The sequence below is a fragment of the Homarus americanus genome, unplaced genomic scaffold (genome assembly GCF_018991925.1).
Source record: "Homarus americanus isolate GMGI-L3 unplaced genomic scaffold, GMGI_Hamer_2.0 scaffold26351, whole genome shotgun sequence".
Taxonomy (NCBI): domain Eukaryota; kingdom Metazoa; phylum Arthropoda; class Malacostraca; order Decapoda; family Nephropidae; genus Homarus; species Homarus americanus.
The window spans coordinates 7,608,753-7,624,616 of NW_024724368.1; the positions used below are offsets into that span (position 1 = coordinate 7,608,753).

A 15,864-nucleotide genomic window follows, 5' to 3' on the forward strand; every position below is an offset into this window, starting at 1 on the left:
AATGAATATATTCTCGGAAATAATTAGTAGTTTTGCTGAAACGTGATGTATTTTAATGTAAAATAGGATAAAATACATGACGAAAACAAAAGATTTTACCTAACCTTCCGATGTTCAAGAGACGTTACTCGTTTTTTTAATTGTTTTTGGTTAAAATACTGTTATATTACAATGGTATTCTATTCATACTGTGCTTGATATATAGTGGTCCCTCGGTTAACGAGCACAATCCATTCCAGCTCGTTAACCGAAAAACTCGTTAACCGAAACCATTGTTTCAATGGGTTTTTGGGTAATTGGTTCCAGCTCACCGAAAATTGCCTAAATTCAACAAAAAAGGTAGAAAAGTACACTTACTTTGAGGTGTGTATGTAGAAGGCTCCTGGATGATGATGATGATGAGAATTAGAATGGGGGTGGAGGAGAAGGGAGAAGAGAAGGCATTGGGGTGGAAGAGAAGTCACCCCATGGCACCATTTCACCCATAAAATTTTAGTTCTCTTGGTGTAATTCAAGATTATTTTCTTCAAATCAACACTGCACTGCATTATATATTGTCAATATGCAAAATAAATTTCAAAATGACCAATAATTTCCTTGGAAACACAGAAAAAAGCGTTTAGTTGAAGAGAGTCTCAAGCAAGATGTTACCTCCACTGAAAACAGAGAGAGACTAACGCCTGTCTGGTGTGTTAACAGGCTGGATGGCATTCCAGAAACTAGTTTCTTTACCTTCAATTATGTTCAATAATCGTTAAAATGACTAAAAAAGTTAATATTAAACTTTTAAAATTATTGAATAGTATAAACTTCTTGATATTTACTAAAACAGTAAGGAATTTAAGCCCTAAAACAGATTATTGTATTGGCGGACTAATACTACAGCTGGTGGACCGCCAAATGCAAGCGAAAACATGTTGAAGTTGGCTCGTAAAAACTCGTTAATCGAGGGATTGTTCGTTAACCGAAGTTAAGAATCTTATGGAAGGTAAATGGTTAAGCGAAATCTCGTTAACCGAGGCGCTCGTTAACCGAGGGATCACTGTAATGCATTCACGGAAATGTAATATTTTTGCTGAAATGAAGTACGTATTACAGTGGAAAGTGGGATAAAATCGTGACGAAAACAATGACTTTTGCTTTCTTTCGTTCAAAAGATGTTACCGTAATCGCTTTTCGATTGGTTTTCAGTTAAAAAACTGTTGTATTACAATAATATTCTATCCTAACTGACTTGAATAAATGCTACAATACCATATTTCTGAATATTTTCATTAAAATCCATCCAAATCATTTTCCTTGTCATCATCTGCAGCACCAAACAGCTTCTCCCAGTCCTCTCCTTGAACAGGGGTAGAGGGTACGTGTTTTTCGAATCGTTTTCAGTTAAAAAACTGTTACATCACATGTATATTTTACCTAAACTGCGCCTGAATGAATATATTCTCGGAAATAAATAGTAGTTTTGCTGAAACGTGATGTATTTCAATGTAAAATAGGATAAAATACATGACGAAAACAAAAGTCTTTACCTAAGCTTTCGATGTTCTTGAGATGTTATTTGTTTTTTAATAGTTTTCAGTTAAAATACTGTTATATTACAATGATATTCTATTCATACTGTGCTTGATATAATACATTCACGGAAATGTAATATTTTTGCTGAAATTACGTACGTATTACAGTGGAAAGTGGGATAAAATCGTGATGAAAACAATGACTTTGAAATATAATGCAATATTAACCCCTAAATCGGTTAATTCGGACAATTGGCTAAAACGGACACCCTTCCCCCCCCTATTAGTCCGAATTAACGAGGGTCGACTGTATACTGATACTGTATTCAAATTCAACTGAATAAATTTCACTAAGTTTATGAACTCAAACAACATTTAAATGCAATTGTATCCTGCCTTTTCAGTCAATTTTTGCTATACCGTATATCATATTTATTAATGCTTATATTTTAGATGCATGAAAATGATACCTTCTGGAGTTTCCCTTGTATGTTTGTGTAGCCTATAAATATCAGTGAAATACAGTACATGTATTGTAATGTACTTTAGTTAGTAGAATATATAATGAAAGGACAGAGGGATCAGTTTGCGGTCTGTAAGCAAACTATTGGCTGATCTCCAAAATCTTGTGCAACCCCTCCAAAAACTTGAGAAGATTGATAACTGTTGAAGCGTTAATGATCTTAAGCAACAAGCTGCTATAATTTGAAGATGAAGATACATTTTGTACTAACCTGGAAAACACCTTGTGCATCAGCAGCAACTGCAGCATGTAGTGGTGAGCGACCAGTTGCATCCTGAGCATTAGCATCAGCTTTAGCATCTAACAGTCGCTTGGCAGCATCTGCCCTTGCATACCTATAAAGAGAATACAGTACATTGTATTAATGTATACAGTACACAATACATACCATATTTTATGGCAAATAAAACACACTGCCCCCCTCCCCCCTGAAAAAAAAAATCATCCTACGTCCAATATATGAAGTTGCGGGTCTCCTGCAAGCTAAAGAATCCCCCAGATGCTGTCTCTAGTAGACTAAATTTACCTGGTCAAACACCAGAATAAAAATGCTATTGTTTACTTTAACATATTATTATTATTATTATTATATCACTATTACTTTTAATTATGTTTTTTTTTTTACTGTACTGTACCCCCCCTGTACTGTAAATATTGAAGCTAGATAACTCAAGACGATTATTATCAGTCATGCGGCACCCAACTCTTCAGAGATAATCAGTAGCCGTTTCTGAACTCTTACAAGCATTATTATCTACTGTATTAATGTCATACTTGCAACATTTACCTTATTAAAGTATTTTTATGAGGACACATCCCTTAGTTTATGAAGGAAACTTGAAGTTATGATGATAACGGTGAAAAGCGCCGACAGCCATCACCATTCATTTGTAGTTTCACTAGCATGTAATACTAGTACATTATTCAGTTGCCATTTCATATTTTTGCAATGCTTTCCATAGTATGGACATCTTAGTACAACATGTAACAATCATAACAATAACAACTTGGTAATAACAATCAACAAGGACAATGCTAACACATTGAGTCTATGGTATTTTACTGTCATTTTAAGAACATTATGGCCACAGGAGGGAAAAGATCAAGCTATACTGTACTATTATCTACAAACTGAAGGTGATAAACTATGTGAAGGAGCATACCGGTAGTACCAGAACTGCAGAATCAATGGATTTATGGGCCACCACCTACATGCTTAATACGGTTCACTAAAAGCTTTTCTTAAATATTCCCAACTGAAATTGGGGTGTGTTTTATATGCCCCCCAAAAAACGATATACTGTACAGTATAATAAAGAAAACGGGTACATAGAAACTATCCTATACAGTAGACCCTTGATCTTTGTGAGGGTTATTTTCTACAAAAACATGACAAATGCAGAAACCATGAATACTGAAACTTTGGCTCAATTGAAAAAAGGGTGTTTGGTTCTTGGTACAATGGAATATAAGAGGAAAATTTTTAACGTTAAGTACAGTACATGTATCTACAATAAACACTGAAACTTTAAATATCCGGTAATAATAATCTATAGAAATTTACTGGTATGTTTTTTTATTGAATTTGACGATAATAATAATAATAAATATTTAAGGCATCGTGTGAATGACAAGTGCACCAAATTTACATTTTGAGAAAGCGTGCCTCAGTTTTAAAAACTTAAATAACCACAAAATTGCCATCTATTATTGCAGTACAGTATTATTTCAGCCTTTTCCTCAGTTCCACTTTTCTGTCTCTTACGAGAATAGCCTGACACACTATGCTACACATCACTGTCAGAATAGTTCATTATGATCCTAGAAATGTAAATTTATTAAAAAAAAAAAAAAATGCACCATCAAAATTCTAAGTACTGTACCCATACTGTAGCACACTGAGAGGGAAAATGGTTAAATTCAGCTGTAAACTCAACAGAGTCACAAGACACAACAACAGAGTTGATTGGTTGTTGGCTTAGGCAGATTTGTCTCACACTGACCCAGACCCTATGCAACCCAGCTCTCACTTGAGTCATCATTTAACTGTTAATTCTCATTCACATTTTACATTATTAGCTAATACTCCATATAGACTGGTACAGCACAAAGCCATTTTCATTAGCAACACAAGAGGGGTAAACCATATAATCTTAAAAATTTCTAAATTATATTAATGCACAATACCTGTACTATTCATTGTAATTTATTGTTTAACTTTTAATCACTGAAATTGGCTTTCAACTGTTGATATGTAACAGTGCTCATGTGAGCAGCAGTCATCAATGTTCCAAGCCTTGTTTATTATATTCTAAGATAATATCTATATTTCTAGTAATTTAACAAAAGAATTTGAGAACACTGTACCGTATGTGAAATTCAGAAACCACAAACATTCAAGTGGCGACTGTCCTTTCAAGATATTTTGTTAAATGTGGAGTGGCTGGAAAGGAGTTATCATATTTCTCTACCATTTGTTGTCATTCATTCAATTTTATTTTAAAATGTGCACTGTTTTGGTATTCCCCTTCCACAAAGTTATGCAGACTGTTGCATACTCAATGTCAATGCCTTTCACTTCTAGTGCATCTACATCTCATTCTTGCAACTCTTTCTTGATCTTATCCCCTTCCTCCTACCATCCATATTTGACTTATATACTGTTTTTATAAATGTATCCATTATTATCATAAAAGGAAAGTTTAGATTTACAAACCTGGCAGCAAGGTGTAGTGAGGTCTCTCCTGTGCGATCCATCTTGGCATTTAGCTTGGCCCCTTGCTCAATGAGTTCTTGAATGACTGCTGCTGATCCATCTTTATCATCTTCGTCAGTATGGCTCTCCAAACCACCACCTCGGAATGATGCAATCATTAGTGGAGTAAGACCCATGGGTCCTTTAGGGTCCACTTCTCCAGCAATACCACGCTGTTCTTCAGGTTCTACTTGAGGTGGGGTTAATGCTAACAGATCAGGATTCTTTATATCTGCAGCATCAAGATGTTGTTGAGTCCAGACTCTAGGATCATTAGCATCATCATAGTCAGTGAGATGAGTTTGGTCAGAATAACCAGCTTCATGTCGTGAACGTTTACTAGGTGGGTGCTCACTGTCATCATCAGACCAATCACCTAATGGACCTGGCATGGGCAAACCCCTACTCATACCATCAGTATCACCAATGTCAGTTAGATGATGAACAGATGCACCCTTATTGAAACTATGCATCTCTTGGCCATCTGGCTTTCTTCTTGTAGGATCAGCACTTGCACTAGAATTTGTGTTATATTTAGGGAAGAAACCCTCTGGAAACCAGGTGATACCTCGCGACCGCTTTCGATTGTTTGTAACTACCATGAAGATGATCCCAACTAATACCATGGTAAATACAATACCAACAATAACATAAGTGTATCCAGGTGGAGGGTTCGGATGAGGCTCTACAATGACTCCAGTTATTGGAATTCCAACATCACTTCCTAAACGAAGCTTGTTTGCAGCCAAAAAATTTGCTATATCTGTAACACTGTCAAAGCACTGGTCTTCTATTGTACATCGACGTTTATCAATTTCAAAGTACACCAAGAGACCCTGAATACCATCTCTGTCGAAGGGGTAGATCATTTCTTCACCCGACTGATCACGTTTGATAACTAGATGCATTCTCAAGGAGCTACTTAGTTTCCTTACAAACGTCTTCTTGTTGGCTCGAAAATCAGCCTCATTAGTGTTGAAAACTATCTGGAGTCCCTCTGACATTAATGAAGGTGGTTTCATTTCACAATCAAGTCCATCCCATCCACATTCTGCATTATTACAACCTTGATCACAATGGCCATTCTCATAATTTGTTGCACAATAGGCATCATAAATAGGATTACATGTTCCCACAGGATTCTGGCAATCCAGACCATCAAAGAGGCACCCAGCATTGTTGCACTGTGTGTTACATACCCCATCACCAAAAACATGCCAACAGTCAATATCAGCTTGACAAAAGGCCCAAGGATTACGGCCCAAAGAGCATTCATATCCATCATAGTCACAAGCAATACTACTACATTCTGGGTCACATCGCATGTTATTTTTCTTTTCATGGCAGCGATAGAGTTCACACTTCTCTCGTTCAAGAGTAATATTACTACCAGCTTCAGTTGCTCTTCCAATTCCACCTTTAAAGTTATGATCCTTCACTTCACATCTTTTCCCATTCCAAAGTGGTGGACAATGGCATTCATAATAAGATATATTATCAAGGCATCTACCATTATGTGTACAAGGATTTGGAGTACAATAGGAAGACTGAAGACGTTTTGGTACACATTCAATTCCTCGTTCATATGGCCTGCATGTTTCACCTGGACCACAGGGATTTGAAGCACAGTTGTCACTTGGAAACTCACAAGATTTGCCAGTGAAACCTTCTGGACAATGACAAGAATAGTCTCCATCAGTATTGCTGCATACTCCACCATTTTGACAAGGTGATTCAGCACAGAAATCTCTTTTGCTTTCACAATGACGTCCCATAAATCCTGGCCAGCAATTGCATCGATAGTTATTTACAAGTTGAACACAATCTGCAGTACCTTCTTTCACACATGGGAAAGACAGACACTCATTTACATCCCCTTCACATCTTGCACCTACATAACCAGGTTTGCAGCGACATTCAAACCCACCTACTTTATCTATGCATTCTCCATCATTATGGCAAGCACCTTCATAACAGTCATAGGTGTTAATCTCACACAGTTTACCAAGAGTACCATGTGGGCAGGAGCACTGAAATCCATTCACCTGATCATGGCACACACCTCCATTTTGACAGGGGTTGTTTGGTTTACAGTCATCAACATTATATTCACAGTTTGGACCTTGAAAACCTGGGCGGCACGAACAGGAATAAGTACCTATGTGATCATTGCAAGTTGCACCATTCATACATGGTTGGGAGTCACATTCTTTAATCTCATGCTGGCAATAGGAACCTGTATAGCCAACATCACATTCACATCGATGGGTATTGCCAATGTCTTGACATTTACCATTGTGAAGACAAAGTTTCGAAGGAATGACACCTTTACTGGCAGCCGCTGTTGCACAAGACACCATCTCCACATCGCACAACAAACCTGTCCACCCACGTGGACATTCACACTTATACCGATTCTCTGTCTGCTTGCATACACCATTATTAAAACAGGGTGAAGCAGAACACCAGTCAACTATACGCTCACATCGCTGTCCTGTGTAGCCATAAAGACAATGACAAGTAGAGAATCCTACATGATCATTACAAGTACCACCATTTTTGCATGGATTTGAGTGACATTCATTTATGCGGTGTTGACAATGAGAACCAGTAAATCCTGAAAGACACTCACAGGTGTAGTTGTTTATACTATCAATACAGGTGCCATTGTTCATACAAGATGTTTCAGTGCAGTCTTCATCATTAATTCCACAGTTTGTTCCTGAAAATCCTAAAGGGCAACTGCATGTATAAGAATTTACATAGTCATTGCAAGTAGCTCCATTTTGGCACGGGTTTGAATCACATTCGTTCAGATCATGTTGACAGTTGGTTCCTCCAAAACCATCAACACATAAACAAGTATATTTTCCAATTTCATCAAGACAAGTTCCACCATTAAGACATGGTTGTAATGCACAGTCATTTGTGTTAATGGTACACTGACGGCCTTCATACCCAACAGAACACTGACATGAATATGATCCATTTGTATTTTGGCAAGTAGCACCATTTTTGCATGGTGAAGGTGATACATTGCACTCATTTATATCCTCATCACAGAGACGGCCTGTGTAGCCTAATTCGCACTCACAAGTAAAATCCAGAAAATTTGCTGTTGGTGTACAACGGGCATCATGTCGACACTTGTTAGGTGAGCAAGGATCCATTCGAACTTCACAGTTCTGTCCAGTGTGAGGAAGCTCACATACACACTTGTAAGAATTGACTAAATCAATACAAGAGCCACCATTCCTGCAAGGTCGACTTCGGCAGTCATCAATATTTGATTCACAGTTGCGACCAGAGTAACCAGGAGGACATAAGCATGTATAAGCATTAAGGGCATCATGACAAGTGCCGCCATGTTGGCATGGATTAGACTGACATTCATCAATCTCATGTTCACAACGGTGGCCAGTATATCCTGGAGGGCATTTACAATTGAATCTGTTGACATCATCATAACAGGAACCACCATTCAGACAGGGGTCACTGGCACATTCATTTACATTTGAAAGGCATCGGGCATCATAGTAACCAGAAGGGCACTGACAGCGAAAACCATCCACTTGATCTATACAAACACCACCATTGGCACAGGGTTGAGACAAACAGTCATCAATATTAGTCTCACAGAATCTTCCAGTGAATCCTGGTTCACACTCACATCTGTATTCGTTGATACCATCTTTGCACTTGGCACCATGGCGACATGGATTACTAAAACATTCGTTAATATTGTATTCACAGTTACCACCAGCAGTGCCATTGGGGCAAATGCACTTGTAACTATTGATGAGATTCTTACAGGCGCCTCCATGTTGGCATGGAGTTGACATACACTCGTCAATTTCTGTCTGACAAAGTAAACCAGTGTAACCGGGATGACACATACAGGTGAAGGAGTTATCTCCATCAACACAAGACCCATGGCGACAAGGTGATGAGAGGCAATCATCAATGTTAGTCTCACAGTTCGTCCCGGTAAATCCAGGACTACAGCGACAGTTGTATCCAGCCACACGGTCCACACATGTACCACCATGATGACATGGCTCGGATGCACAATCATCAATGTTGATGTGGCACTGTCGTCCAGTGAAACCCTGTGTACAGCTGCATCGATATTCATTTATGAGGTCACTGCATATTCCATTATTGTGGCATGGGTGTGAGGCACACTCATCGACATCTTCTTCACAGTGCTGCCCAGTATATCCTGGAACAAAAAAAAAAAATTTTTTTTTACTAATACATTGCTACGCTTGTACAAAACATTACACATGCATAAACAAAAAACAATCACTCTGAATATCAGCATCAGGAAATAATCCCAAAACCAGCAAAATATTGTATTAATACATTAAAAAAATTTGGACAAAAACATGCTACCTGACATGAAGGACATTGGCATAATGAACTTAAGACATCAATGGAGCGACTTATCCCAAGGTTAATATATCAGTACCTGTCATTCACATGGTAACATTTTGAAAACCTTAGGCTGACAAGGGGTCATTTTGAGCACCTGTGACTCATATAGGCTTATTATGAGCACCTGTGAGTCACTTGGCATATCTAAGAGTATCTGTGAATCATATGGCACCATCATGTATTCTGCGATTCATTTGGAGTCATTATGAGCACCTGTGAGTAGATGATGTCACTATGAGCGCCTGTAAGTTAGATGATGTCCCAATGAGCACCTTAAGTCACTTGATGTCATTATGAGTACCTGTAAGATCACTTGATGTCACTAAGTGCAAGTCTGATGTCATTATGAGCACCAGTAGGTCACTTGGGATGTCACTATGAGTGTGTGTAAGTTACTTGATGTCACTATGAGTGCCTGTAAGTCACTTGATGTCACTCTGAATGACTGTAAGTCACTAGATGTCATTATGAGTGCCTGTAAGTCACTAGATGTCATGAGTGCCTGTAAGTCACTTGATGTCACTGAGTGCCTTTAAGTCACTTTGTCACTATGAGTGCCTGTAAGTCACTTGATGTCACTATGAGTGCCTGTAAGTCACTTGATGTCACTATGAGTGCCTGAGTCACTTGATGTCACTATGAGTGTCTGTAAATCACTTGATGTCACTATGAGTGTCTGTAAGTCACTTGATGTCACTATAAGTGCCTGAGTCATTTGATGTCACTGTGAGTGCCTGAGTCACTTGATGTCACTATGAGTGTAAGTCACTTGATGTCACTATAAGTGCCTGTAAGTCACTTGATGTCACTATGAGTTGTTGCAAGGTTGTAAGTCACTTGTGATCATATGGCATCATTTTCAGCATTTAGTATCTGAGAGTCCACTCTGTGTTTTAATAAAGAACTTGGTGATTTATGCGCACCTGTGATTCGCCTGGGGTTATTATGAGTACCTGTGAGACACCCGATTTCATTCAAAGTTACTCTGTTATTAAGCTTATTTATTTTACACCTGGTGTCCTTACGAACACTTGAGTCAGATGACATCATTATGATCACCAATGAATCAGTTGACATCATTATGAGCACATGTGAGTTAGCTGGTATCATTTTGTGCACTTGTGAGTCAACTGGTATCATTATGAGCACAGTGAAGCTGCTGAAATAGATCCCAACATCTAAAGTTGGACTTTTTTCAAACCCACGAAGGTTCTTGGTATGACGTTTTGCTTAGATATCTGAAGTATAAATGGAGTTATTGTTCAGAGAAGAGAAGGACGTTTCTACCAATAAACAGACAGGACAATCCGCTTGGCCTATAGAGACCTATAGAAAGCTAATGAAAAATATGCTGGTGATATGCCATGTATGATAATGTGGCAGACTATCAAGCAAATACAACTCAACATCAATTGGACTACATATATATAGTACACACTACGTTTTCTTTACGTTTCAGTCACAAGTAGTTTTAAGAATTTCTAAGAAGAGCAAAAAAGCAGCAATTCTGGTGGTGTTCCGTGAAGCCGTTCTGGCAGAGTTGGTAAGGGCGGGTATGAGAAGAGTTGCCGGGGTTGGGGAACCTTAGTGGCGCGGGTCGCTGGGCTGGGGTCGCGTGCCTGAGAAAGTGTGGCCACAGGCTATGATTGATGCCAGTAATAAATTTTATTTACAAAGTCAGAAGCTATTTCTAAGCACCAGAATATTGTTTAATGTATGGAATGCTGAATTAGCAATCGTATATAAAATAAGGAATTCGCAAAGTGATGATGGTATTTCCTGTTCTTCCCACACAAGCGTGAACAAAGGATCTTGGACGCCGATATGCCACCTGATGCCCTGCGTATGGTACCCGAGACTTCGTAATATCCATTCCCAAATTTTGCTATTATTTCTATTTAATTTATCTTGTGTTTACTCTATACGCATGAAATGCACCCTGGAAAAGTGTAAATGAATAATAAATTATACGAACATTAGATGAGGTCTGCCCTCCAAATCCTACAACGCTACCCTACTACCCACTCCTTCCCAAACGGGCACGCCGACTTCCCGTACTAACCTCTCCTACTCAGTCTCGCACTACTCCAACTACCATCTCGCCAATGCCTTTTTTCTTACTGTACATCCATTATCAGTATAAGAATAAAGAATATTAATATCAATCACCATACGTTTTAGGGAAAGTTAGGAGCTTTCGTGCATATTCAGTGTTCGCCGTCTGCAGTACTGCGGCTCTGAAATGTGAATTTGTTTTGCCAGATATTCAGTATTGGAAGCACAGTGTTAGGCACAGTATAGGGGGGAGTTCGAGGAGTTACGCGGCAGGAGTTACAACAGCAAGGTTAGTGGAGGTTGCAGACACTGCCGTCATCCTCCACCAGTCTGCTGCTCCCACATAATGAACATCTCAAAGATTCAGAGGTTTTCCCCACGGCACTCACAAATTATCAATTACACATCTGTTTATGTAATATTTACTAATGGATAAACTCTGTTAAATGGGTACCCACATGTAAACAAACAAAGGCACAGCTACTAGTCACTGCTGGAGCCTCCCCGGGTGACCATGAATCATCTAGTTGAGATGAAACGGGAAGATCAAGTATACAAGCGGAGTAACATTTGTCGTACTAAATACAGACGACCACCAAACCATTAAAGGTGTGGTAGACATTCCCATGAAGTGTACCACCTTGTCAAATAACTTAGGTAAAGACAAAGAATTACCCCAATGTTTACGTGGTTTCGTCCAAGGTTCATAATATTATACTGTTTATAGTCCTTAATTTTGTCTACATGAGGTACTGCAGCACGTACCAAAGAGAAAATCCTACACAAATCTAACGGAATTCTTTAAAAACCCTGACGTCTAAAGTGCTATCACACGATGAAATTTGAAAGCAAGTTGGAGGGTTGTCCTTCACCACGTGTTGGAGGGTTGTCCTTCACCCCGTGTTGGAGGGTTGTTCTTCACCCCGTGTTGGAGGGTTGTCCTTCACCACGTGTTGGAGGGTTGTCCTTCACCCCGTGTTGGAGGGTTGTTCTTCGCTACGAGTAGTCGAATTGTCCTTCACCACGTGTAAGAGCTACGTTTGAGTGACCTCCCACTGAAAGTTCCATGGTGACGTAATCATGTGAAGATTGTGCATAGAAAACACAGCCGTGTTGAACTTGTTTAATATGCGGGAACCGTTGTCACTAATGCAATTACGTTTACAATGAGTATAGGAAAGGGGGTATACTGGGTGGGTGGGGGAGGTTGGGAATGGAAGCTGTGAGCATTGTTGTTTACTGCAAATTAGGCGGGGCAAGTATAGGGAATGTAAAACATATATCACTGCTCATGAAAAGACAAAAATCTGCGTTTTACACCATTTGTTAAGGTGGCGAGACGAAAAACAAGAGCACAACAGGTGGAGTGAAGGAGTGTTGGAGAGGGAGGCGAAGGAAGGAGGGGGGGGGGGTGTCGTGGGGCTGCGAGTCACGACTTGCCCCGCCTAACTTGCAGTAACAACATGGCTCAAAAGCCTCCCTCACCCACTGGCCACTATACTCCCGCCCTACACTCGCTGTAAACATCTAACGTGGTTGTATTACTGTGACAATTGTTCCCGCATTTTACTAAAGTTCAACACGGAATGTCACTCTTAGGTCATGAGTATCTTCACCTCATGAACATGCAATGCAAATGGGGGGCGTTGTATCCTTAGTTACTGAATCTCGCTCCAAAGCCGAGTAACAACGATCTGAAATTGCCTTCTATAGATGCCGGAAGCAACTCATTTCACATCATTCAATATGAATAACCCTTTCCAAATACCTGTATTACATATCATGTACAACATCCTACTGGTAGTAGTACGCACACACGTGGTGTAAATACACTAAAAAAAATGTGATTCTCAACTAAGCGACACTACCAACAAAGTAGCTTGAATACTCATATAAAACCTAACGCCACCAAAATCGAAACTTAGTAAGAAAACAAAAACTTCTGTCGAACATTATGAAAACATACAGCATAGTCAATTTTGTCTATTACACCAACTAAATCAGCCCTGTGATCATTGGGCCTTTGGCTCTTCAAGTCGCCAATCATATTTCACGTAAATGTAAACATGTGATACTATTGGCCAACTCTGTCTGTATGACTCGAACCAAACAGCAGTCCTCCGCTCTCGACCAATCATAACTTTTACTGAATCCAGCGTGTCTTCTGATTGGTCTACTGGTAGCGAGACGGGAGTAAAGTCGCGGGTAATTGGCTAGGCCCGAGGCGGGTGTGAGGAGGATGTGGGATGGAGGCTGGGCAGGGTTACCACGTAATAAGGGACACTTCACTATACTAGATGTTTCAGTTCATCCTTAAAATACATTTACAGAGAAAACAGTTCCCCAACTCACGGTCACAAGATTATTAATTAACTCATCAGTACACTATCTACACCAACACGAAGCTGTTAAGACCTCAAAAGCAACCGGTAAGCCGGGATCATTCACAACGGAAATAAATATATAAAAATAAATAATGCAGTTTACCCTGTAAATGTAAGGGCAGAGAGTGTTGTCATAGCATTACGGCCAGCGGTGGGTGCCACAGTTTCCATACATGGTCGTCTTGGGGGAACAGTACTCACGTGTAAAACGAGAGAAGCTTCTCCACTCGGTAACATTTCCCAATGTGCCACAGCTATCTTGCCATTGTCATCTTAAATTAACAAATAAAAGAAGACATATGGACCTTCTTTATCGTAATAATGTAAACAGTGCGAGTAGAAACCAAAAATAACAACGACTAAGTCAAAATTTCATCTTCACATGACTGAACCCGATTTTGTCCTATTTAGTTCTAATTGTATCACAGAACTGTAACTTGCGTTAATCCTAAATTCTCAACTTTATAACTGTTTACATGACCCCACTTCAGTGAGACATTACTTTGTTGTCTTCACTTCAATGAGACATTACTTTATTATTCCCTCCCTTCAGTGAGAGGCATATTACTGTTATGCCCTCACTTCAGTGAGGCATATTGCCCAGTTATGCCCTCACTTCAGCGAAGCATATTGCCCAGTTATACCCTCACTTCAGTGAGATATATTACCTTGTTATACCATCGCTTGTGAGGCCTATTGTCTTGTTATGTCCTTACTTCAGTGAGGCATATTGCCTCACTTCAGTGAGGCACATTACTTTGGTATGCCTCCATTTTAATGAGAAGCATATTGCCTTATTATACCCTCTTCAGTGAGGCATAAAACTTTGTTATGCTTCCACTTCAATAAGAGACACATTGCCTTATGTCCCCACTTTCTTGAGGGCACAATGCTCTAATTATGTCAGTCTCGTGCTGGTTTCGACTCATTACAGAGATAGCTGGAGGGATTTAGGGGAGTGGTGCTACCTCTCCTTGTATGTACAGTACCTTGCCCTTTACAACCTTTTTTGTTGGACACAACATCTTCAAAAAATTTACTCACTGATTACTATTGATAACGGGGTGCAGAACCTGGAGTTATTGGTTCATGCCTAGAGTACCCATAGTTAACTTTACTGGGTACCTAATTTTACAAATGGGAAGTAACGACAGCAAAACTTCCTCCTTGGGGAATGAAGGATTAATATTCAAAGAATGTAACAGAACTGTTCTTAACCAGCTGTCAGGCTTATATATATATATATATATATATATATATATATATATATATATATATATATATATATATATATATATATATATATATATATATATATATATATATATATATATATATATATATATATATACAGTGTATGCATGTGTGTGTGTGTAATAATAATTAACGGTTTATTGAAAGAGCATGGCAGCCGGAATGCTGAAAATATAGTTACATAATCGGGGAATGAGTGTGTGTGTGTGTTGGGGGAGTGGGGGGTTATAATGTACCCAGGGAACAAATCCAATATTTAAAGATTAAAAAAAAAAATGGTGTAATGATCTGTAAACCCCAAGAGGTATCTCATGCTACGAGGTGAATTGAAATTTAAGTCTGCTAGTTTTCACTGAACCAAAAGATAAAGGCTCACCTTCATGACTATGACTGGCTCTGAAGTCAATGAAAAATGCAAATCAATGTGTAAAGTACTTACTGGTCTGTTATTTTCACTCTTTACATACTAAAGAACTCAGGAGTAAATCCTCACCACAACGTCTGAATACAACAGCCTAAAATCATTTTTTGGGCCCTTTTTTTCCAAACTAGAAGACCAAAAATCGGATATCTAGTATTTACAGTTTTCCCAGTAGTGTGGGAACGTTGATTTTTTTTCCAGGAAGTTATTCTGTAATTTCAATTAATGAAAAACCAGGAGACTGTGAGAAGTTATTTGTCAAGAATGAAAAGGGAATTCAAGAGTACATACTGTGTAATGAGAAACTATTGGTTGAATGCAATGGTGTTGGTGGCTGTAGAGCGAAGGTAAAACAAATGCATATACGCTACCTGGCATGCACACACAACGGAAGGCGCCACGCTCATCCAGACAAGTGCCCTGGTTATGACATGGATTACTCTCACATTCGTTGATGTTGATCTCACACCTTGGACCAGTGAATCCCTTGGAGCAATCACACCTGTTAAAACAAATAT

The 15,864-nt window shown here is 39.0% G+C and overlaps 1 protein-coding gene across 1 annotated transcript in view; it reads right to left on the minus strand.

Moving 5' to 3' along the window:
- LOC121864256 (neurogenic locus Notch protein-like) overlaps positions 1–15,864 on the minus strand; it is a 120,479-nt gene that overhangs the window by 11,097 nt on the left and 93,518 nt on the right. The window contains 3 exon segments of the mRNA XM_042363334.1: positions 2,252–2,375; positions 4,757–9,017; positions 15,718–15,848. Coding sequence (XP_042219268.1) covers positions 2,252–2,375; positions 4,757–9,017; positions 15,718–15,848 — 4,516 coding nt within the window.